A 24694-nucleotide genomic window follows, 5' to 3' on the forward strand; every position below is an offset into this window, starting at 1 on the left:
ATTCTTCCTACAAGGTGGGTATTACCATTGTGCCCACTTTACAGGTATGGGAAACTGAGGCTCAGAGTGGGTAACTTGCCATGACCACATAGGAGAGGATAGGAGAGGCTGGCTCTGCTCTTCCCTACCTGTGGTCCATCCTGCCTGTCCCATTCCTCCTCCAGTCCTCTGCCCCAGGCCATCAATTACAAAAATTCTTACAGCCTCATTGGGACATATTGAAGGTCTCTCTTTATCCCTTAGTCACTCTGGAACCAGCACATGATTTGAGTGGACAAATTTAGGTTTTACCTGGACCAGAGACTATCTCTAAGCCCATTTCCTCATCAGTAAGACAGGGGTGCAGATAGCCTCATCTGGGTGGGCTGTAGTGGGGTGCTGAAGAAGTTAGGACCTTGCATCTAAATGTGGAGCCACCAGGGGCCAGGCCTACAGTCCCTGCCTCCCTACTGAAGGGCCTCAGGCATGTAACTATTTGTCTCCATCTCACAGAGCCAAGGCAAGAATTAAATTAAGAACATCAGACCGTGGCACTTAGCCTGGGATGCATTGGTGCTCACTACACGAGTTACTTTTCCCCCTCATTTTTCTGAGTAACATTATTGAGTACCCTATCAGAAGTGGCCACATTTATTAACTCCTTGCATCCTCACAAAGCAGTTCTCAAAGTGGGATCCCTAGACAAGCATCACCAGAATCACCTGGGAACTTGCTGACAGTACAGGCTGTTGGCCCACCCCGGACTTGCTGAATCACTTTGCCGGGGGGTCTGGCGGTCTGCCCTCCAGGAGATTCTGATATAGCTTAAGTTCGAGAACAACTCACTTTGAACAACCCTGGGAGACTGGGGCTATTCTTATGCCCAGTGGACAGAAGACAAAACTAAAGCTGAAAGAGACTGACTGGCTCCAGGTTACATGCCTGCTTAAGTATCAGAGGAGGGATCTGAACCCAGGCCACCAGGCATTAGAGTCTGTCCTAGGAGCCCCCACACTGGACCCTGATGATGCACAGCTTGTGTGAGATGCTAGGGAATTTCAGGTCATGTCAGTGACTATCGTCCCAGGATATGGACAGATCCCCTTCCCTGGCGCATGGGATCTGAGTGCAACAGGAGGCTCCCGCCCATTCCACAGGCACAGCCACAGCCATTTCCAACCCTTTATTAGGACTCTGTCAGCCCAAATAAATACATTAAACCCAGAGCTGAGGGAATCATGCACCCCAGGAGGTGCCCCCACAACCCCGGCAGGGCAAAATAAGTTAGCAGGGGGCCTGCCAAAGACCAGGCCAGCTCCCTGGCTGGGCAGGCAAAGGCAGCTGGACTCGCACACGCTGGTCTAAAGTGCATCTCGGTTCCGTGGTCCCCATGTCTGCATGGCCCCTAGCTGGGCCACTGGGATGGGTGGGCAGGAGGTTCCTGGTGCTCACACCGTGCCAGCAGTGGTCACCGAGGTTCTGTGTCCATCTGTCCATTTGGGGGAGTCACTGTGTGACCTGGCGTCCTCAGGAGAAGCTGTCGTCAGACCGTGGCTGGGAGTCGAAGGGGGGGTCTGACACAGTGATGCCTTGATGCAGCTTCTCCAGCGAGAACTTCATCTGGGGGAAGAGGTGAATGCTGGGAGGGGTGATGCACTCCCCACTCTGCAGCTGAGGAACTGAAGGTCCAGAGAGGCCATGTCCCCTTGCCAGGGTCACCGTGTTACACAAGCGGAGCCATCCTGTACCCAGCTTAACTTCTTACAGGCAGCAGATGGAAGGGGCCCAGATGGCCTGGGTTCAAGTCCGGCCTCTGCTACTTACTGAATAACCTTGGGCAAGCCCCTTACCCGTCCCAGGTGCCTCAGCTGCAGGATGGGTCAGTAACATACCTGCGGCACCAGGTTATTTCAGGGTTCTGACGGGGGAACACCTAGGACCTGGCACACGTGTTATTCTTATTCCCGGCTGCGCAACCTTGGGCAAATTTAATTGCACCATACCTCAGCATCCCTATCTATTACATGGGGGGATAGGAGCACCTCCCTCAGAGGCTGGCCGCGAGAAGCAAAGCAGTTGGTCATTCTGACTCTGAGAACAGCCCAGCTTGATCAGTGTCTGCTGTTAGCATACATTTGAAAAGTCAACTCTGCGCCCATAGCAATGTGAGAGGGAAATAACAAGAATTTAGCTGAGGATGGAGAGGTTCTGCCCTCTTCTCTCTGAGCTTCAAACCCCTCTACCCTGTCCTATGGCCTTTCCCAGAGGGAGCATATCTGTTCGAGCATAATTTCAGGGTGCAATGAGGCCCCTTGTAAGCCTCAGCATTATGGCCCATAGTGACCAGACACGATGTTCAGTCACCCACCAACTTACACTCAGATACCCTTGGGTGCCCAGCCAGTGCCAGCTGCACCCCAGCTTCCCACACCCGCTCCCCACATTGGGCACTTACCCCAGGTGTCTCAAATTTGTGCTGAGCCACCACTTTATTGAGCACCTGCTGTGTGCCTAGAACTGGGACTGCAGTGCTAACAGCAAACACAAAGTGTTTGCTATGAACTTGGCACTATTCCAATTTGAACTCATTTAATCCTCAAAACAGCCTTTGAGGTACCGTCAATTACTATCCCATTTATAGAGGATGAAGCCAAGGCCCCAAGTCACACTCCGGAATTTAAACCTGGCCTTCTGAATAGATGCTGCCCCTGAACTATAGGGGGTATATGGGGCAACCCCTGCTAGAGGTGAGACCCCAGTATCCTTTGGAGAACTTTTCTCCCACCCTTATGTAATCCCTTAGTCACCTCAAGTGGGGGAGGGACTCAGGGACCAAGCCTGGCCCACCCCTGGCCGCCGTGACTGGTTCAGGGGTGGGCACGTGACCCCAGTAGCCAGTGAGAGCACTTTCCTTTGTCAGCTTAGAGCTGCAGGTACCACCTGGTCATCCTGGGGGAGAGGATGCCCAAAACCAAGCCAAACCTGGGGGGCGGGGCAGTCAAAATATGGCAGCAGAGATCAATTCTTACTGCCATTTAGCAGCTGGACCCAGGATGAGAGCCAGTACCTCCTATTTTTCCATTCTGCTGATTTTTCGGGCAACCCTGGAAGGTGGGGGACTACGAATGGCCTCCTCATTTTATGGGGGAGGAAACTGAGGCCCAGAGGCACCTGCCGCCTCTTGGGGGTGAGTGCAGGGTCCCACAGCCCGGGCCGCACCTCGTCCAGGAGCTCTACCGAGGCCCGCAGGATCTGCCGCCACTTGTGCACCTCGACGCTGTGGAACTGCTTCTGCAGAGCCAGGACCTCCGCCCACTCCGCAGCCGTCTGGGGGAACTTGCTGTTGGGGGGAACAGGGCCTGAGTGGAGTTTTGGCCTCCCCCGACCTGCCCAGCTCCCAACCCCCTCAGGGTACCCACTCACTCCTTGGCCAGGGCCAGACTGTGCCAGGACTCGAAGGTGTGGGCTGTCCTCTCCAGGGACCAGAGGCGGTAAAAAAGGAGGATGTTGAGGGCGATGAGGACGATGAGGCTGGGGGCAGGGGACAGAGGTCACGAGTTGGGCACACACACAACTTGAAAGGACACAACGACTCCCCCCTTACAGAGGAGGAAGTTAAGACGCAGAGAGGGGGAGACACGTCCAGGGTCACACAGTACAGAAGCAGCCAAGTCAGGGTTCTCATCCGGTCTGAAGCCCACACCCTTAACCATCCACCAAATCACCTCCCTGCGAGAGCCAAGGGCAGAGAACAGAGAAGCTGCAGCCAGAGGGGAGAGGGGAGGGGAGGGAAGGGGCAGGGAGGGGAGGGGAGGGCAGGACCCTACCTCACACAGATCCTGAGGAGGCAGTGAGGGGAAACAAAGAAATGAGAACTGCCCAACCCATCCTACCCACCCCACCCTCCTCACCCCAGCCCCAGACAGGCTGAGTGCGATCTCATGCTCACCCCTAAAGTTCACAGGATCTCACCTCCATTTCCTCTGTGTCCTGCCCCCCACGCCTCCAGACCTTTGCATGTGGGTCTCCCTGCCTAACCCTCTGGGGCCTCAGGAGTCCTCTTCTGTCCCAGGACCCTTCCCTAACTGCCCACCAATCCCGCCTGGAGGAAGCCTCCGTTGGCCTCCCAGACCCTCCCATCCCAGCCCTGTCCCCTCTGCCTGTGTTTCCCCTTCACTGTGGTCTGGTGCCAGGATTGTCTCCCCCAGAGCTGTTGGTAACTACTGTGTCCCCAGCATCATCCAGCTTAGGGTTAGGCACAGAAAACATGAACACAATGTGTAGCACAATTGCTTCTTTTGCATCTCTCCTGGTTCACCTAATTTCACCTCATTTGGGTACCTGCTCCTCCAGAAAGCCCTCCCTGCCCCCTGGGGGAGGTCAGGTCCCTCTAACCTCCCAGAGTCCCGGGGCGTCCCTCTCCCAGCAGGAAGACTTCTCCACGGTAAATAGAGCAGCACACTGTGCACAGAGCTCTGCAGGGCACATCCCAGACAGCAACTCCTTTTATCCTTGCTATGAGGTGAGCACACACTCCCACTCAAGCTGAGGCCCAGTGAGGCCATGGTCACACAGACAAGATGCAGATCCAGGCCTGTCTGATCCCAAAGCCCAGCCTCCTTACTCACACAACGCTGATGAGCACCAGGGCACTGGGGATGCCTGTCCCGGGACCCTGGTCCACGGACGGTTCTGAGAAGCGGGAGCTGAGGGAGCCTGTGGGAGAGCAACTCGGAGTCAGAGAGACTCATCTAGGCCTCCTCAAGGGCCCCCCTCCTCCGCCCGCCCTGCCCAGGCCTGAGGGACACACCCGAGGTGTGCATGCCAGCCCGGATGCAGGGGTCTGGGTCCGGGTGCTGGGGCCCATCACCGTGACCCCTCCAGCTCAGGGGCCGCTTCCGCCTCCGCAGGCCTGACAGCAATCCCCGGGCGTCCTTCCCGCCTTCCTCCAGGGATAGCTTCTCGGCCTTGGCAAGCTCCCGCTCTGCGGACACAAAGAGCGCTCTGCAGGTCTGAGCCTGGCCACCCCCCCTCCCCGGTCCTGTCCAGCTCTGTCCCCTACCCAGGTGGTGGAAGTAATCCTCAATGCCACTCCACGAGTTCTTCTCAATGAGAGACTTCACGAGGCTCCAGGGCTGTTTCCGGTAGCGGATCTCAGAGGACACTCTGGGGTGGAGGAATGAGGTAAGGGGGTCAGGGTCTGACTCCAGCCTTGCTGCCCTGCCCCATTCCTGGGGGTGCTTTCCCCCTAATTCAGAGAGGCCCTGTACACCCATAGACAAATCAGACACCCTGCCCCCACTCACCCATGGCTTCCCCATGATCCCCGCTCACCAGAAGCGCTGGCCAGTCAGCCCATAAACCCTTCTCTGTCTACCTGGCCAGGCAGCCCATAAACCCTTCTCTGTCTACCCACTACCTTGGCAAGTCTCCCATCCATAAGTGCTGCCTCAGCACCTGTGACCTCCTGCCCACCCAAACTGAGGCTTAATACCCTCTTCAGCCTTGAACCTCTTCAATCTCGCTGCTGCATGCATCTCTACATGGGGGTATAAGATAGCTTAACACGTCCCCAACTGAGCTCCTGATCTTCCCCAAACCTACTTCTCCCCATTTCCCCATCCTGGTCAACAACAGCGCCATCCTTCTAGAAGCTCAGGCCAAACACCTCTGGATGTTCCTGGCCCCTTAGGGACCAACACTTCTGCCTGCCAGGGTAGCAACCAACTTTCTGCTGCTGACTCTGGCTGGGGAGAGTGGGGTGTAGAGGCTCTGGAACCACCAGGGCATCAGGTGGAGGCAGCTGCTCACCGGAGACGGGCCTTGTTCCGGGCAAGGCCCAGGATGCAGTAGCGGTGGGCAGTGTAAAAGTAGTCCTGGTAAGGGATGCCCTGCGTCAGCACCTCCGAGTCTACCACACACCCGCCCGCCTGTGGGCCGCGCCGGAACAGAGTCTGCAGGGACAAGGGAGGGAGTCAGGGCTGCCCCACCTGGCCACCCAACCCAGCTGGCCATCTGTTGGCTCACCTGCGTCTCGACCACCGAGGCGCTTTTGGGACCCAATGGGTTGCTGATGGGAATGGTGTAGGTCAGCACTCGGCGCTGATGGCACTTGCTGTCTCCACTCCAGGGGCTCAAGGTCACGTCTGGGGCAGGGAAGAGCAGAATGAGGAAACTGTTCTCCAGCCCTTTGTCCATAGGCTGTAAGCCTTACCCCTAAACCTGCCCTTCCTCCACGTCCCCACCTTAGTGCCTACCCCACCTTCCTTGAGACGTTTAAAACCTTATATGTTGATGATGGCTGGAACCTTTCCCCTCCCTACACTTCTCACCTCTCCTGAGGCCATCTCATCCATTCCTGCTGCCTCAGTTTCCCTCTCTGTCCCAGTCCTGGCTTCTCCCCTAAGCCTCAGACCTAGGATCCTGTGACCTCCTGAACACCTTCCCCTGAAAGTTCCCTGGACCCCACATTGGCTTCAGCATCGCTTCAAACCTGCCCGTCCCCTGGAGCCCTATCTCAGGGGTGGTCCAACTGTCCTCCAGGCTCTCCCCAGAGCCCTGGGCCTGCACACTCCTGCCCCCATCTGACTCCTGAACTCCTCTGCTGGTCTCATGGTCAACCCTTGCACTTTACCTGCTGCTGTGGCTTCCCGTGCCACACCTGGCCACAGGGGCCCAGCCTCAAGGCGTTTCTCACAGTGCCTGCCTCTAGCCTCAGGGCATCAGCAGGCTTCCTGGGTCCCTGTCCCCCACCTCCTCTCCTTTCCCTGGAAAAGTTCCTCCTTCAGGCCTTAGTTTCAATTTCACATCCTTCCAGCAGCCTTTCCTGATACTTCTCAGATCTCAGCTACCGCTCTGACACTCACCCTATTTGTGTGAGGATCTATTTCCTCTCATTCTTACTAGATTCTGGGTACATCTGTCCTGGTCTCTGCATAGAGTGGGCACTAAATGTATGATCATTACGTCATATTTATGAAATGTGTACTATCGGTTACTGTCCTAGGCACTTTTTTAGTATTAACTCATTTAACTCTCCTGAGACCCTGGTAAGACAGGTACTATCATACCTCTATCAAGCAGAAGAAACTGAGGCACAGACAGGCTGGAACCCTGCTAGTAAGAGGCAGCCCACTCTGGTCTCATGGCTGCTGTTTTTAACCCCCGCACCTTACCACACCCCACCTGCACAGCAGCGCCTGTCTTGGGCTTGCCCTCCCCACCCTCCCTGTGCCTGGGGACCTCAGCCCCTGACCTGTGAACTTGCACTGCTCCAGGAAGCCCTGCAGGAAGGGCGAGTCTGAGAAGAGCATCTGCTGGAGCCGCTCGGCACCCATGTGGAAGACGGAATTGATGAGGAGGCGGCCGGAGAGGTCGGGGAGCAGGGCAGCCAGGTCTGTGGGGCCACACACAAGGGCAGCGAATGAGGCCCCCTGCGCTCCTCCTTCCTCAGAGTGGTTCCTCGGATTCCGTGGTGACCACTCCCCCGACTCCTGGCCTGTGGAGTGGATGGGTGGGCCTATCCTCCTAGACCAGAGTGGACTCTGTGACACAGCACACTCCTCGGCCCCCTGTGCCCCAGGGGTGGCTTTAGGGTGGCGTGTGCCCCAGGCCCAGACAATCAGAGCCACCAGGACAATCACGGAGGCCCAGCCAACTGCGTTTCCAGCCATCACAGGCTCATTGGCCTGTGGCTCTTGGCCACAGTGATCGGTTCAGGGATGTGTGTGATCCCAGGCAACCAGCGATTGGTTCAGAGGGGTGGGTGCGACCCAGACCAAGCAGCCAGTGATGGCTTCAGAGGGGAATGTGCGACCCCAGGCAGCCACATTGATTAGCTCAGGAGTTGGCTCGCTCTCCACTCAGAGCCCACCCTAGAGCTTTCAGGACAGCCACTGGGAAGCATCTTTTCCTTCTCCAGGCTTCTCGGGAGCAGGGCAGGGGCTCCCTCTGCTCCCACAAGAGGAGAAGCTGCCTGAAAACGAAGTTGGTACAGAGAAATGGAGATGACGATGATGATGATGATGATGATAGCTAACACTAACTGGCCCAAGCACTTTGTTCGTATTAACTCATTTAATTCTTTTAACAACAACCCTATGAAGCGAATATTATTAGTGCTTATCCAACTTTTCAGATGGGGGAAATGAGGCTCACAGAGGTTAAATAATTCGCCCAGGTTACATAGCTAGCAACCAGTGGCCAGAATTTGAACCCTAGCAATCTGGCTTCAGAGTCTGTGCTTCTATCCACCCTGCCTTGCTACCTTTAAAGCAGAACTGAAGCCACCAGGTGTCTAACAACACCATTTGAATGCCTCACCTGCCCACTCCCTGGATTTTTTTTAGTCCACTGAGCTAGCAAATCCTTGTTTATACCAGACTGAGTAAGGCTGTCACATGCAACTGAAACAAATGATTCAGACCACCTGCCTCACCTTCCTCCCCCGTGGATGAGGAGGAGTTACTCGTGTCCGTCAACAGCTCCTCACTGGGCAGCAGGTTCAAGGGGCCCAAGGAAGTGGGTCCATCAGGTGGGGTGGGCTCTGCGCTTGGGGGTTCAGCCAATGGAGTCACTGTCTGGCTGGAAGAGGCATCTGGCTGTCTGTCCGTCTGCTCCTCTTTGTCCTCCTCTGCCTGCAGAGAATGGCTTAATCCAGCCTTGTCCCACCTCCACCCCAGCCTGAAGGCCTCCTGTGTGCCCACATCGGCCATTAGAATTCAAGACTGTAAGAAAACCAATTCCTGGAGGTCACATGTATATGGAGGACTTATAGCAGAGGCCCTAGGGCAGGGGTGGGCAAACTTTTTGACTCGAGGGCCACAATGGGTTCTTAAACTGGACCAGAGGGCCGGAACAAAAGCATGGATGGAGTGTTTGTGTGAACTAATATAAATTCAAAGTAAACATCATTACATAAAAGGGTACGGTCTTTTTTTTTTTAGTTTTATTCATTTCAAACAGGCCGGATCCGGCCCGCGGGCCGTAGTTTGCCCACGGCTGCCCTAGGGCCACCAAGACAAGGGCTGAGAGTCCCTTCCAGGCTTATCTTGGATGCCTGGGCCATAAGCTTTCTTATGCCTGACCTATCCGTCTGTCCTGTCCATGCCTTGCCTATATCCTAACATCCATCCATCCCTCTCTTGCTTCTTTTGTCTCTCACTCTTTCCATCTGTCTGTCTCTCCTTTGCCTGCCCCTAGTTTCCTTGCCCACTCCCAAGCTCCATCCTATCTTTCCATCCATCCCCTCTCTTACCCCTCCATCCACTTCTCTGTCCCTCTGACCATGCCCTCCTTTTCCCCTAGCCTGTCCCTCTCCCAACACCACCTCTAGCCTTCGCCTGTCTCTTCCCCTCAGCACCCTCCTCTCTCTTTCACCCTCCTGCTCACCCCATGGTCTGCATCACTGCTGGCTCGGGAAAGGTTGGGGGTGATGTGGCCACGGCGCAAACCCACTGGGCTTGGCTCCTGGCTGTGGTCGGCTGCCCCTGAGGGGGTGATGTCACTTAGGGCAATCACATCTCCTACTTCCTTGGGGCTCCTGCAATGAAAGGGAGGGGGTGAGGTCACTGTATCCTTGAGCCCCATACACCCACCTCGGTCCACCCAGGAGTCCAGGAGCTCTGCACGCAGCCCCTCCTGTCTCCCCCAACCCCGGAACCAGTTGTCAACCTTTGACTCACCCCAGACCATTCAGCTGCAAGGGGCAGACATAGTCCTCATCCTCGCTGGTGAGGCCCAGCTCTGAGCCGTAGCACTGATGCACCAGGTGCCAGAGCTCGCGGGGACTCAGCGTCTGGGCAGGAAGGACGTAAGGGGGCTGGCCTCCACCTCTCCCAGGCCAGAGCCCTTCCCACCCGTCCCCACCAGCCTCAGCAGTTCCCCCAGTGCCCACACGGGGCAGCATGGTCTCCCATCCTAGATCTCAGCCCCAAGGCAGCCCTGGGGAGGAGTCAGTATGCCCAGGACTTTCCCCTCAGTTTTCACAATACTCACACAGCTACAGGTCAAGGGTCCCAGTTTACAGAGGAGAATACAAGGCCCAGGGAGGAGAAGTCATGTGCGCGAGGTCAGGGATTCAAACCCAGCCAGCCTCCAGAACCTCTGCTCCTACCCCCCATGCTGTCCTGCCCCCACCCATTTCTCCAGTGTCCTCAGGAGCCCTGGCCTTTCAACTACCCATGGCCAGAAGGGGTAGATGACAATAACAAAACAGTAGTAACAGTAATAATGACAGCAGCAGCAGCAGACACTCACTGAGTTGTTACCATATGCCAGGCATTCCAATTCCTGCACACGAGTTAACTTACTGAGTCTTTAAAAACAATTCTGTAAAGTTGGTGCATTAATCGTCGTTTTAAGACAATGACTCTGAGGCACAGAGGTGCCCAAGTGGCAGTGCTGAGATGTGATCCCAGGGGCTGGTCTAGCACCCTGAGCTAACCACTTGACAACCCTGCCCCATAAGAGATGACACTGACAAGCACTTATTCTGAGCCCAACTCTGGCTGCTATGAAGTAGGGACAGTATTCCTTTCACCGATGGGGTTCAGTGACTTATCCAGGTCCCTCAGCTCCTCAGTGATGGGGCTGGAACTCCAACCCTGGCAATCTGGTTTCGGGGCCTGAGCTTGGAACCCTCCTCTGTCCTCCCCTTCTTACAGACTTTGACACTGTGCTGTTCCCCATCTTGAGCCCCTGCCCCAGCATGCTTGCCCCTAGTGGCTGGAGCTGCCCCTGAGAGGACAGGCGTGAGCGCAGCACTGCTGGAGGAGCGGGTCTGGGCCTTCAAGGAGCTATAGCCAGCAGCAGCAGACCATGAGCCATGCCACCCTGACATCTAGCCACCCTCCCTCCCTGCCAGCAGAACTCTGATTTGTTTGGGGTGAAAATCTTCTCCAGCCAATTCATCTTTCCTTTGCCACAAACCCAGCTTCCTTTGCAACTGAAGGCAGTTATGTGACCCAGTTCTAGCTAAAGAAATAAAAAGAGAAATCTGCTGAAGGAGGCTTTTCCTCCCTGATAAAGGAAACTCCACTTTCTATTCACCCCTTTTCTCCTTCATGTTTGGGACATTTATATGAGGGCATGATGCCTGGAGCTGTAGCAGCCACTTTGTAACCACGAGGCAACAAGCATGTGAACAACACATTAATATGCAGAGGATGAGAGTATGGAAAAATGGACAAGAGCTTGGGATCCTGATAACATAGGGAAGCCTTCAAACCCACCCTGGACTACCTGCCTCCAGACCTGTCATTACATGAGCATTAGTGTGATGCAGTGGATGAGTGGAGTCCAGAACCTGACTGTCACATAAAAGCCCATGTGACCAGGGGCAAGTCTATCCCTCCCTGCCTCACTGGTGAAGTAAAGATAATAACCCATACTGCCTCAGAGGGTGGTTTGAAGATTAAATGAGTTAATTCATGTAATGCTCAGATCAGTGCCTGGCACTTAGTAGCACCAGAAGTGTTGGCTATTATTACCTTATGAAATAATTCAGTATCTGTTTCTTAAACCATTGTTTGGTTGGCATTTCAGTCACTTGCAGCCAAATGCATCCTATGTAAACCTATGCAACCACAGTGGGCATTCCAGGAGAGCCGGCTCAGCTAGCACTCAATGGGCTATCAGACTGCAGTAAGTAAAAATCTAAAGTCCCTAACTCAAAACCTTTGGGGCAAGATATGATTCAAAATTAAGATTTGGGATTTAAGAATGATAGTATAGTGCCCATGATAAAAACTAGTATATTTAATATCCAGTGCAGTGTATGTCAGAGGTTCTCAAAGTGTGGCCCAAAGATTTCTGGGGGTCCCCTGAGCCCTTTCAGGAGGTTCATGAGGTCAAAATTATTTCACAAGTATAATAAGTATTACTAGTAGTATAAGATGTTACTGGTCTTTTCACTTTTATTTTCTCATGAGTATACAATGGACTTTTCCAGAGGCTATGACAGGCCATGCTGTCATTTTTCTGGTGGCTAATGCAATGCGTGCTTGTGTATTCTTGTGCTTAAAAACATCCCAGTTTCAATTTCTAATATAGTAAATATCACTAGGTATAACCTACTCACACAAACGTTCTTAGAGTCTACAATTATTTTAATGAGTGTAAAGGGTTCTGAAATTATAAAGTTCGAGAGTCACTGGCAGATTCTATATTGGACACTATAACTTTATATTGATCACATCTAAGCTGTACTCCAGTCATGCACAGTAATAACTTTTTGTCCTGAAACACATGAATAGTCATAGTGAGAGTTAGACCTGTGCTAGACAATAGGCAAGCATAACCACTTACGTTTAAATTAATTAAAAGTGCAGATCCTCAATCACATTAGCTACTTTTCAAGAGTTCAACAGACTCTTGGCCAGCGGCTACCCTACTGGGCAGCACAGACAGAGAACACTTCCATTGTAGCAGAAAGTTCGAGTATGCAGTGCTGACACACAGGATAATAACCATATTATTAGGTCAGATCAGACTTTGCTGCCACATATATAAAACCATTACGGTGAATAAGGGGCCATGGATGCATATTTCTAGTGAGCAAGGTCTGGTGCTAGAGCCCGTGGTGGCCCCTCATGGTGCCTATGGAGGAACCTGCCAATATGTTGGGACAGATACTCATGGAGAAGAGCTGAGCGGTCCTGCAGTTCTGGCACCCCTGGCTCCATGGTCCCCCTGGCCCACCCGTAAGTCTCCCCAGCCCCCACCCAGGCCTCATCCAGGCCCACCTTTTCAAGCAGTGCATTCTGCCAGAGGCGGAAAATGAGCAGGAAGCAGCGGTCCCGGGCTCCAAACGAGGTGAAGAAATGCTGCAGGAGAGAGATGGAGTGTGGGAAAGACACGGAAGGATGGAGGGACGCTCCATCCCCATCCAGCTCCGTTCCTGATCTCCACCCTGATGTACATCCATCCATTCATTCCTTCCTTCATTCCACAGAATGTTTATCCTGTGCCCAACTCGGCAATGGATGCTGGAGTCACTATGATGAGGAGATGGTCCCTGGGCCGGACGCTGCCCCCGTCCCCAGAGCTCACGGTCCAGGGCAGGAGACAGGCACATCTCCAGATGGGGTCAGTCCTGAGTGATTGGGCTGTGAGGGGGAGGAGCCCAGGGTACTTTCCCAGCCACCTTTGCCCAGTAGGGTGGTCAGCTGATCTTTTTTTGGCCAATAAAACACAAAGGGAATTCTGCTGTGAAGTGGGGTGTGTGTGTGTGTCCCAGCCACATTTCTTTTTCCTTTCCTGTCTGGGCCATGGGTGTGAGGCAGCCATCTTGGGGCCATGAGGCAAGATCGTGAGGACAGAATGGAGTGTCAGGGAAGGCTTCCAAGGAGAGAGGACATCTGAGCTGCAGATACGTGGGGGGAGAATTTTACCATTAATCCTGTCTCAGCAGCTGTGTGAGGGGATGGACTGCAGGGACTAAGGAAGTAGGAGGCTGGTGCTGAGATCCAGTCAGAGATGATGGGAGCCTTGGCCAGGGCAGGGGCAAGAAGAACAAAGAGAAAGCCACAGACCGAGCGCAGATCAGGGTGCAGAAAATACAGGGCATTGGTGGTGGGAGAAGGGAGGAGCCGGCTAAGATCAGTGACCACATGGCCTTGCCAGCAGGTCCTCTCACTCACCTTCTCGCTCTCTGTGCAGATCTGGATGGCATTGGGGATCAGCTTGGCTGTCTTTTCCTTCTTCAGACATGTCACTTCCTTTAACTGGATGGAAATCTAGAAGGACAGGTGGGTCAGAAGGGGCCAGAGCCCTCCTTGCCCTGAGGCCCCTTCTCATCCCTGTGTTGGCTTACTGTTGTCTCCCAGCGGAAGATGTTGCTGTAGAAACAGATCCAGTTCTCGGAAAGATAGAGGCGGCCCTGGAGGAGGATCTCACGCTGCAAGGCACAGGAGTAATCTGAGGCGGCCAGGGAGAGATGGGCAGACAGACACCCGAGTCACACGGCTGGCCTGGCTAGCACCCAGGCGGGGAGGGTCGGGAAGGCAGAGCTGGGAGCTCAGGGTCGGGTCCAAGACTAGGTGGGCATCAGGCCTCACCTACAATGAGGCGTTCGGCTTCAGGGAGTTTGCTGAACAGTTTCCGGAAGTCCTCATTCCGCTGTTTGTACGTGGGGCTCAGCATCTGGGGAAAGTTTGGGAGGTGTGAATCAAGATGGGGTTCATACTCTCAATTCTGCCCCACTGTTCTCCCAGAAGCCCCTCAGTCTCCGCTGTCCCAGACAGGCTCTCCGAGGCTTCAAGTCTAGCTCACGCTGGCTTCCACTGCCAGTAACATGAGAGTAACCATGATGAGAGCTCCCATCTACTGATTTCCACATAAGCCAGGCTCTATGTCACATACCCACCATCATCGACTCATAGTGACCTTCAGCCTTGGAAGATTGGGACTGTTTCACAAGGAGAGAGGCCCAGAGAGGTTAAGCAACTCACTCAAGGTCACACAGCACATAAGTAGCAACAGAGGTATGACCCCAGGTCTGCTGACCCCAGCTCCCACTTCTTGACTGCTGTCTCCTCCCTCCCTTCCCCCCCTCCAGCAAGTCCCTCTGCCCAACACTTACACTGTACCAGCTCTGCATCTTCTGCAAGAGAAAGGAGTGGAATCAGAACAAGCCCCTGGATTCCCCACCTCCCACCCCTCTCCCCACCTGGCCTGGGCCTGCACCAACCTTGCTATTGCGAATGAAGTTCCGGCTGCCCAGGCTCTGGGTGCTGGGTGTCCCAGGCACCCCACCCTTCTCGGAGGAGCTATCTGACCCCTTCTCCACCATGGTGCCTAGTTCTGGCTCAGGCTGGGGTCGGCTTGGGGGCAAGAGCTGCAGCCGCTTACGGAGAGATGGGGAGCTGCTTGGCGTGCTCCGGCCAGAGTGGGGGGTGGTACTGGGGTAGGGAAAGAAGAAGGGGTTATGGGGTAAAACAAGCCGTGGTATGGAGACAGGCCTATTTTGGGAGGCCTGCCCACCAGTCCATTGATCCCCACCCATCTATTCTACTCTACTTCCTAGCGGCATGGCTCAGAGCAGGTTCCCTAACTCTCTGTACCTCGGTTACTTCATCTGTGACCCAAGGGTGAGAAATACATGTTCTCATCTAGTTGTCTGCAGAATTAAATGAATCAATACATGCACAGTGCTTCTAATAGAGCCTGGCACACAGTGCACTCTCAGTATACCGTTTTTTTTTTAAATTAACTTATTAGTCATTCGTATAATACTTATTGAGCAGCCACTTTCCACTCAGGTGCTTGAGCTAAAAACCTAAGCATTTTCTTTCTTGCTCCCCCTCATTTCTAATCTGTTAGCAAGTCCCACCTCCAAAACCTATTTCCATTATTTCTACTTCCCCGCCTCCAGCGCCCTGGCTCTGCCTCCGGCACACCAGTAGCCCCTACAATCTACTCCCCACACAGCCCAGAGGGGGCCTGTGAACCTGAGTCAGGTCAGGACAGGGCCCTCCTGGTTGAGTTCTCACCGGGCTGCAACTCAATTCAGCTGAAAGCAGTCCTTACCTTGCACCCAAGGTCTAGTGTTGTCCCTGTCACTCCCCCGATTCCAGCCTCTGCATTTCTATTCCCTGTGCCCGTATATCCTTCCACAGGCCCAGCATAAGCAGCTCTGTCTTATTCCACCCAAATGCTCTTCCCCTGGTGGCCCCCCTCAAGTGGCCCCCAGCCACACCCAACCATCTAAACTCCCCCTGATCACTTATTCAGTTTGTTCATTGTCTCCCCCAGACTGTGAACTTTAGGAGGTCCTGGTTGCCACTGTGCCCCCAGCACCCAAAACTGGACCTGGCACGTAATGAACTCTGAATACACATTGGTGACTACATGAATAACCCAAACGCTGCCTAGAACCGGGAGCAGCAGATACCACTCGAGGAGGCTCCTGCCTCGGAGGGTTAGACTGCTGCTGGGAGACAGCCCCAGAACAAGCAGAACGCTCAGAGGACAGAATAAACACAAACGGCCACAGGGCTGTGGGGTCAGCTGGGGAACTGTAAAGGGACTCGAGTCAGGACCCAATATCATGGCCAGCTCTGCATATGATGAATGTACTCTTCCCACAACATGCTGTGCATCTGATACGACTATCACACACATACCCTTTTCACAGGAAGAAACTGAGGCCCAAAGCAGCAAACCACTTGTCCATTTAATTCAGAGCAGGATTCCAACATGGGGAACTCGATCTCCCTGGGAAGGAGGTAGGAGCTCCTCAACCTCCTGGGGCTCCTCAAGCTTCTCTCTTGTCTCCAAGGTTAGCACATGCTCTTTTCCTCTGTTCAGACCGTCCTTTCTCTTCTTGGCCTAGCAAATTCTGATGCATCCTTCAGGACTCTTGCTCCACGCCTCCTCCCTCCTGGACACTGCCCCCCACAGCCCCTACCCCAGCTCTAACCACTCTGCCTATGCTTCTCTCATCCTAGCCCTGACTACTCTATGCTGTCACTGTGTGATGACAACTCCATTTCCCCCACAGATCTGTAAGCTCCCTGTTGTCATGGTTACTGCTCTGTCCCTAGGATTGCTCAAGACAGGGACAAGGGTAGGCAGTCATGTCCCCTGTACTTGTGAAATTAATTTGTGGAAATAAGTAAGTAAATAAGTAAAATAGATGGTGACCTAAGCCACCACCACTCCTCTTAAACTTTCAAAGCCACCTTTTCCCTAGGTCTCCCTGCTCCATCCCTCTCCCCGACATGCAGGGAGAGGGAGCCTATGAACCACACTCATAAGCCCTCCCCTGCTGCACCTCACTCCAGCTAAGGCCCAGGGCTGGTTGCTCTCATCGCCTCTCCCCTCACTCACTCTTCCCCAGCTCCTGCCTTGACTAGTCCCTCTGCTCAAATGCCCTTCCTCCCAGATGTCTGCAGGGCTCCCTCGCCTCCTTCAGCTTTCTGCTCAATGGACATGTCTCCAAGACACCTTCCTTCCCCTCTATTTAAAACACACTTCCTACCTCCCAACCCCCCTTCCTCTCCACCTCTTCATCTCCCCCATCCTGCCCAGAACTTGGATTCAACCAGGTATATGGCTTGCCCAATCCTCTGAGGGCTGAGGCCAAAGCTGGTCTGTTTGGCCACTTCCCTGGGTGGCCTTGGGTAAGTGTCTAAGGCTTTCTGAACGATTTTTTGTGCCTGTTTCTTCTTGAGTATAATGGGAATATAACAGTACCGACCTCACAGGGCTGTCTGGAGGACAAACAGACAGCCCACCACATGGAAGGCACTCTGATTTGATCATTAAGGACTGTCAGCCTGAAATAGAGCACATGGCCACTGCCACTGCCCCAGCACACCTGTGTCAAAGATGCTATGCTGAGCCTGACAAGTATGGCAAGACACCTCAGCACGACTGACCCCAAACTGCAGTCATTCACTCTCTAACTACATACTGACCACCTGCCATGCACTAGGCACTGCGCACACAGAAGTGAGCAAACCAGGTATAATCCCTGCCTGCAGGTCTGGATGTTCTGTTTGGGGAATAATCAATAAGGAGACATGTAAACGAGGATGATAATCTCACTGACCCTGGTCACACCAACAGCACCAGCAACACCTGGAAGTTGTGAGAAATGCAGGTTCTGGGTCCCACTGCAGACCTACTGAATCAGAGATGGGATGGGGCCCAGGAGACTGATGCGTGCTCAAGTTGGAGGACCACAGTGATAAAGGAGGGCGAAGTGGGTGGGTGGGGTGCAGGGCACACTTAGGCTGAGCCCCGAGGATAAAAAGAGAGATCTGGCAAAGGGACGGAGAAGACTGTTTAGGGAGCAGGAACAGTGAGCTAAGCAGGTCTTAAGAGTGAGGTGGTCAGTGGGGCTGGGGAAGGAGGACAGGAAGGCAGAGGCCCACCCACAGGTGCTGTGGGCTCTCGGCAGAAGTTTGGACTTCACCCTAAGGGCACTGGTGAGCTATGGATGGGTCTGAAGGAAAGGTGACCACATTCCTTCCCGGTCTCGTCTTCTCCCTTCTGGTCTGACTGCAGACCCCTCCTCAACCTGTCACAGTCTCCCGCAGAAACAGGTCAGGGGAGGACATCTGTGGACAGGTCTAACACAGACAGACAGAGCAGGGCAGAGCCTGTGCTCCCAGATCTTGCTCCTTGGCAGGAGGAACAGGAAGTGCTCAAGGGCAGACACAGCCCTGAGGCTGCCCAACCAGGCAGGCTGCAGCAGACAGAAGGGAGGAGCCCCAAGTGGCTGGAGTACCGTTATGGGGCGGGGACTAAGAAGAAATGGGTTTTTGCCACTGAAGACACCTCACCTCCAGCTTCCTGGGCCTAGGCAGGCCCAGAGCTCCAGGCAAACTGCATTTCTCCACAGCTGCAAGCAGTCTTCTCCACCCCCCACCCAGCACTAGTACCACAGGTATGTTACAGTCATACACAGAGCCACGAGTCCCAGCATAATTACACACAGCGTTGAAGTATGCTACAGCCACAAAGTCCCAGAAGTTACACACACACACACACACACACACACACACACACACACACGAGGCTGCAGAGGGTTACAGAAAACCATAAAAAGTCCCAGATAAATCACATTCACACACAAAGCTACAAGAACATCTCAGAGAAGAGTTGAAAGCAAACAACATTCCCAGTTAGAGTCACGCAGTGAAAGAACAGTCACAGAGGACCCCGGCGAACACATGCACAACCTCGGGAAATGAAGTCACAGTGTTCGCCATGTGGTGGGGAAGACAAAGCCAAGGCCTGCCTAACACGGCAAGGAATGGAGGCGTCCGCTGCTGCTGCTGACAGAGAACCCTGACACCGGCACGGAAGCCAAGGACTCAGAATAACGGGGCCCCAGGGGTGTGGCCCCATCTCAACCACACGGAGGCCAGGTACTGATACATGCATGGAACATGCTTTACAAACTGTACCAGGGAACGATGGCAGTTGTGATTATTGTTCCAAATAGTAAGTGCACCCGCAAGGTCTCAGGAGGGAGGCCCCAGGCCCACTCAGAGTCACCAGGGGTCTCTTTCTCTTGCTCTTCACACACACAAAGCCCCAGAGGGTCCCAGCTGCACACATGGAAGGCCAGGCGCATACATAAAACAAAGTCACAAATGGACACACACAGGAACTTTCACACAAAGATGGAATCTGAGGTAAATTACAGGCACAACCCCAGAGAGTCTGAGTCATACACGTGTGGCCATGCTTGGACACCCAGGTAACTGACTTTTGCACAAAGAGTGAATAGGATCAGAGGTAAATTACAGACACATTCAGAGGCAGATGGTTGGTCATAAGAGTGAGCACAGAGCCTCAGACACATATGGTCACACATTACAGTCACACACACTTGAAGCCACAGATGGAATCAGATGTAAATTACACACACACACAGCCAGGGAGGGTCACAGCTGTCTGCACGAGGCACCTAGACACATGCACACCTACTCCCCATCCCAACCTGACAGCAGCGTCTGCTGGGATGAGACACGTCGCACGGACAACCACGGAAGCCGGGGCCACAGCCTGGGCCCCAGACACACACGCAGAGTCACAATCAGACACACGCAGGGACCTTACAGTAACACAAGGAATTCGGGGCAAAAGACACACACGCGGCCCGAGGATCACAGCGGCCTACCCGCTAGGACACTGACGCCCATACACAAACTTTCCCTACGATTATTCGATTATTCGGAAACACCGGGCCCATCAGGGTGCGGGACCCCGGCGGGGCCAGGCACGCGGTCGGCCCGCTACCTGGAAGTCCCTACCCCACCCCCCCCAACCCCGACGAGACCCGCGACAGGACGGTGGGCGGAGGCTCAGCCCCGGAGGGTCAGCCCCGGGCCTGCGAGCTGCCCCGCCTCCAGCCCAGTCCAGAGCCCCGGGTGAGCTCGCCCCCCCTCGCCTCCCAGGCAGAAGCCGGCCGGGCCGGGGCCCACCCCGCAGGCCGCGCTCCCGCGGAATCAGCCCGGGACCCGCAGCGACGGCCCCGCCAACCTGGCGCATCGCTCCTGGGCGGCAGCAGCCAGGCCGGAGCGCCCCGCCGTCGGCGCTCAGTCCCGCGTGCACCCAAGCACCGCCGCCCCTCCCCACCCAGGCCGCCCCCCGAGCCCAGGCTGCGGGACCTGGGCTCCGGCCGCGCCCCCGCCCGGCCCCGGCGCCCCCGGCCCCGGCGGTCCTTACTCGAACATGGATGCGGCGGCGGGCGCGCCCGGCCGCGGGGCAGGGCAGGGCAGGGCGGGCGGCTGAGCGGGGCTGGGCCGAGCTGGGCGTCCCGGCTGCACACCCGCCGCGCCTTCCAGGCCGCCGCCCCACCGGCCCGCCGCCCGCACAAAAGGGTTCCGCCGCCGGAGGCCGCCGCAGCGTCACGCACCCCGTCCCGCCCCCTCCCCGCGCGTCACGGCGCCGCCCCCGGCCCGGGAGCGGAGGGAGGGGGGGTGGCCCCGGCGGAGGGCGGGGCCTGGAGGCCAGGCCACGGGGGGGCGGGGCGGAGAGCGGGGGGCGGGGCCTAGAGACCGGAGACCGGGCCGCTGCGGGGAGGCGGGGGGCGAGGAGCGGGAGACTCGGGGGTGCCCGTCCCGGCCGAGGAGGGGGGCGGCCGCTGGGGGCCGCAGGGCCAAGTGGAGACCGAGGGACTTGGGGGCGCGGGGAGGGGGGGAGACGGAGAAGAGAGGCGGCTGGGACGCCGGAGATACAAAGCGAGGAAGAGGAGGCGGAGAGCGAGAACCCGAGGAGAGAGGAGCAACACAGGCCGACTTGGTCAAAACGAAACGCCGCCATGGCAGCTGCCTGGGCACGGGCGGCCACTCTCTCCCCTGGGGCCGGAGGGTCCCCAGCTCCAAGGGCGCCCTGGCGGGACCCACCTCCCCCCGGGGGAACCTGAGAGGTGGGCGGGGCTGCGGGTGGAGGGAGGGTGTGGGAAGCCGAGGAGTCGGGCGGCTGGCACGGGGTGGGCATCGCGGCCGGGGAGGGTTGTCCTCGGGAGGTCCCAGCCGGGGCGCGGGGACCCCTTTGCGCCCGGCGGCTGTCAGCCGGGCCGTCGGAAAACAGCCTCCCGGGCGCGCATCTGTGCCGTGACCTGGAGCTACCGGCCCCGTCCTGGGGACCCACCGCTTCTGCGGGGAGGGCAGCAGCGCCCTTCACAGTCGGGGAAGCCCGGCCTCAAAGATGGAGAGTGAGAGGCCGAGTCACCCGCCGGCAGCCGCAGCGAGAGCGCCCCAGCCCTGCGGCCTAACCCGCGCCGCCCTGCGCCGCCGCCCGAGCCTGTTGGTCCTGCACTCCTTTGCGGGACAACACGGAATGGGTGTCCCACCTCACAGCTTCTGGCCTGGAGCACCCGCGGAGAGAATGCTCCCCACCCCTCTGCAGGAGAGGCTGTCCCTTCCTCTTGAAAAACTCCATTCCCATCCCGCCCCCCAGCCTCCAGACAGCCCGACTCAACATGTCCATGTGGGTGGACGGCGGCCCCCAAACTTCAGCCTTTCCTGACTCCTCTCTTTCTCTCACACCCTCTCCAATCCCTCAGCAAACTCTGCGGGCTCCACCTACACAATCTACTCAGAATCTAAACTCTTCTCCCCTCCACCTCCCAGCCTGGCCCAGCCTCCACCCTCTGCCTCCGGGAGACTGCAGCCTCCTCCCTGCCTCCTGCTCCTTTCCCACCCCCACAGCCAGCCCCCTACAGGCAGCCTGAGGGAGCCTGTGCGCCCCGTCAGGTCCCTGCGCTCTCCTGGGGCTCCACCTCATTCCAGCTAAACGCAAAGCCCTCACCTTGAGGCCCAAGACACAACTTTGACGTCACCTGTCTCCCCCCTGCTCACTCCCTCCAGCCCCCAGCCTCCCTGCTGTTCCTCTAACTCACCAGACAGGTTCCGGCCCCCGAAGGCTTCGCACTTGCAGTTTCCTGTGCTTGGAAGCTCTTCCCCCAGTTCTCGCCTCTCACCCTCAGATCTCAGAGAGACCCCCCTCCATCGTCTCCTTGTCTCACTACCCTCTTGGCCTGTTTCCTGTTTTGAAATACTTTAACATTTTTAATTAGGGACTGTTTGTTTCAAACGAGAAAAAATATAAGTCATCTGTGTCCCCACCACCCATATATAATTGATGTGGACATTTTGCCATTTTTGCTTCAGACCCTTACTTGTTTTTTTTTTTAAGAAATAAGTGATTACAGTTACAGCCAAAGGCCCAGATCCCACCCTATTTCTCTGCCTCTGCCCTCAAGGTACATACTACCCTGAAGCTGTGCACTTTTCCATCCTTTTCCACAGAGGGATGCATCTACCAGCAATATAATATGTACTGTTGTTAAATGTATTTAAAAGATACACAATTAGGCTCCTACTGTATCATTTTACAACCTGCTTTCTCCAGCATCAGTTTCTGAGATTTGTCCACGTTGGCACACAGAGCTCTACTTCATAAGCTTTAGTTCTTATCATGAGTGCATATTTCTCTTCAGGGCCAATGTAGCTCTTTCCTCTTTTCCCCTGTAGCCTTGAACCTCCCACTTCCTGTCTCCTTGTGCCAGAAATAGTGTTCTTTTGCAAAAGTTTTGTTTAGACTTTTTTTTTTTTACCTGTGAGCTGCAGCAGGAAATACCTTTATATTGGCTTCCATACACACTTAGAAAGGAACCATACTTAGTCACTATGCCTCGTATGCTGTGTTAGTTCCAATTCTATCCTAATTCTGTTTGGGAAAAAAAAGTGCCAATTGCAATGCACTACATCAGTTTCATGGTCTTTGAATGGGTCACGATCCATAGTTTGAAATACACTGGGCGCTTAGCTGAGCTCAGGTTTGCTTGTCCCAATGTGTACTCTCAATTGCCTTTTTTTGTTTGTGCATCTACTTTACAACTTCCAGTCAGGCTAAGGCCACATTCTAACGATCATCAGCCCCGGCCTGGGCAGACAGCCACAGGAAACCCACTCTTGAGCATGAGTCTCTAGAACAGTGGTTCTCAACCTTCCTAATGCCGCGACCCTTTAATACAGTTCCTCATGTGGTGACCCCCAACCATAAAATTATTTTCGTTGCTACTTCATAACTGTAATTTTGCTACTGTTATGAACTGTAATGTAAATATCTGATATGCAGGATGTATTTTCATTGTTACAAATTGAACATAATTAAAGCATAGTGATTAATCACAAAAACAATATGTAATTATATATGTGTTTTCTGATGGTCTTAGGCGACCCCTGTGAAAGGGTCGTTCGACCCCCAAAGGGGTCTCGACCCACAGGTTGGAGACCCACAGGTTGAGAACCGCTGCTCTAGAAAGAGAAAAGCCCTTTCCTGCCCCACCACCCAGGTCTCACCTGTCCTGGGGCAGACTCTCCAGGTCTGGGGTCCTCAGCAGCTGCAGGCGCTGGAGGGCCTGGGTGCAGTGGGGTGACTCCCCATCACTGGATGGTGTTATCTGAATGGAGGGCACCTCCAGGAGCCTCCAGGGCTCAGAGGCCAGGTCCTCAGCTCTGCCATCCTGTGGCTGCTGGCTCTGCCACTCGGCTGGGGGGACAAGTGAGTCCTGGTCTCCACTCTGGGTCAGCAGGGGCGCCCCAGGGAGCAGGGGCAAGAGCTCAGCCATGGGAAGGTCTCGGTCTGCTTTGTCGGGACCTTGGACAGCAGGTGTGGTCTCTGGGGGGAGAAAAAGAGAGGTGAAGGGAGCAGGTCCTGTCCAAGCTCTGCTCCTCCCAAAAGGGGAGATGAGCTGAGGTGCAGAGCACTATGTGGGGATCAAAGAGGTTTGGGTGGGATTCCCACCTCTGCCAGTGTCCTCCCTGCATGACCCCAAGCCTCCATTTCCTCTTCTGGAAACTAAAGGTCTTGATGCTGACATCCTAGGGTGGCTGAGCAGTGTCAGAGAGTTCTGACATATGGAGGGCCTAGCCTAGGCCCAGCACACAGTAAGTGGTCAGTGAATGTTCATGAAACCTGTCCAGGGCCAGGTGTTTCTGTTTGTTTTTTGAGTATTTACCAAGGCCAAGCCCCGGGTTTTCTATAAACCCTGCCACCCAGCTCCCTTCCACACACAGGGCCAGGAAGGAGCCAGGCCTGAGGGGCCCCAGAGGCCTCAGGCCTGGGTAACGGCTGATCAAGAGGCAGAATCCAGCATTTCCCTTCCCTGTTTGCTCAGCAATTGACCCTCCCAAGACTAACAGCGGGAGGGTGGCTGGGCTGGGCTGCGGCCTCCTCAGATGAGAGGAAGCCGGGTCAGTTTCTGCGGTTGCCGCTGTGATATTGGAGGCTGCCTGGGTCTGGGGAGGTCAGATCAGTCGGTCTGTCCTTACAACAAGGGCTTCTTGGCACCCAGCTACCAGGGAATAGGGAAGGAGGACTGTGGGACCCAGAGAGGGTTCCCCTGGTTCACGGAAGACTTTTACAGGCCAGGCCTGGACCCCAGGGTCCTTTGCAGGCACCCCAATACCCCTACCTTATGGCTTCTACCTCCTGTCCTCACGGGGTTTGGACTTCCAGGGTAAGGGCAAAGAACAGGCTCTTCCCTCCCCCGGGAGTCCTGGCTGGGCCAGAGAGCTGTGACCTTGCCAATTGGAATAGCATGTCCACTGGCGTCATGTTCCCCTCTGGCCAGCAGGAGAAACGACAAAGTGGGGGTGGGGGTGTTCATACCATAGAGGAGGCTGAAGGTAGTGCCCTTCCCTCTTGACTGCCCTGTTGAGGAAGGGGCTGTCTTCATCCTAGGCCT

General features: G+C 55.3%; 1 protein-coding gene across 5 annotated transcripts; it reads right to left on the minus strand.

The window, feature by feature from the left end:
• Positions 1-1147: 1147 nt before the first annotated feature.
• GRAMD1A (GRAM domain containing 1A) lies at positions 1148-24488 on the minus strand. Of its 5 annotated transcripts, XM_070398995.1 has the most exons (20): positions 24422-24488; positions 23307-23625; positions 14669-14879; positions 14561-14581; positions 14037-14121; positions 13793-13896; positions 13620-13715; positions 12723-12803; positions 9663-9775; positions 9370-9520; positions 8417-8615; positions 7235-7375; positions 6007-6125; positions 5791-5933; positions 5042-5145; positions 4790-4963; positions 4608-4695; positions 3403-3510; positions 3199-3319; positions 1148-1599 (listed from the first exon to the last, which is right to left on the minus strand). In XM_070398995.1, exons 2-20 carry the CDS (start codon positions 23573-23575, stop codon positions 1507-1509), a joined length of 2421 nt encoding a protein of 806 aa, XP_070255096.1. In that variant the 5' UTR covers positions 23576-23625; positions 24422-24488; the 3' UTR covers positions 1148-1506. The 5 variants fall into 5 exon arrangements, with proteins under 5 accessions (XP_070255096.1, XP_070255098.1, XP_070255101.1 ...); XM_070398997.1 differs by lacking the exons at positions 23307-23625; positions 24422-24488 and adding an exon at positions 20164-20325; XM_070399000.1 differs by lacking the exons at positions 23307-23625; positions 24422-24488 and adding an exon at positions 16104-18141.
• Between the last annotated feature and the right edge of the window lie 206 nt (positions 24489-24694).

This window comes from Myotis yumanensis, unplaced genomic scaffold (assembly GCF_028538775.1).
Source record: "Myotis yumanensis isolate MYYU_CA2020_CCGP unplaced genomic scaffold, mMyoYum1.0.hap1 SCAF_18, whole genome shotgun sequence".
Taxonomy (NCBI): domain Eukaryota; kingdom Metazoa; phylum Chordata; class Mammalia; order Chiroptera; family Vespertilionidae; genus Myotis; species Myotis yumanensis.

Bases quoted from the DNA above. Each gene is read 5' to 3' on its own strand.
- GRAMD1A (XM_070398995.1), bottom strand. From the start codon at position 23,575: ATGGCTGAGCTCTTGCCCCTGCTCCCTGGGGCGCCCCTGCTGACCCAG. The intron at 5,934-6,006 runs GTGAGCCAACAG...TTGTCCCTGCAG, and splicing joins CCTCGGTGGTCGAGACGCAG to ACTCTGTTCCGGCGCGGCCC. The intron at 3,511-4,607 runs GTGAGTAAGGAG...CCCTGCCCCCAG, and splicing joins CTGGTGCTCATCAGCGTTGT to CCTCATCGTCCTCATCGCCC.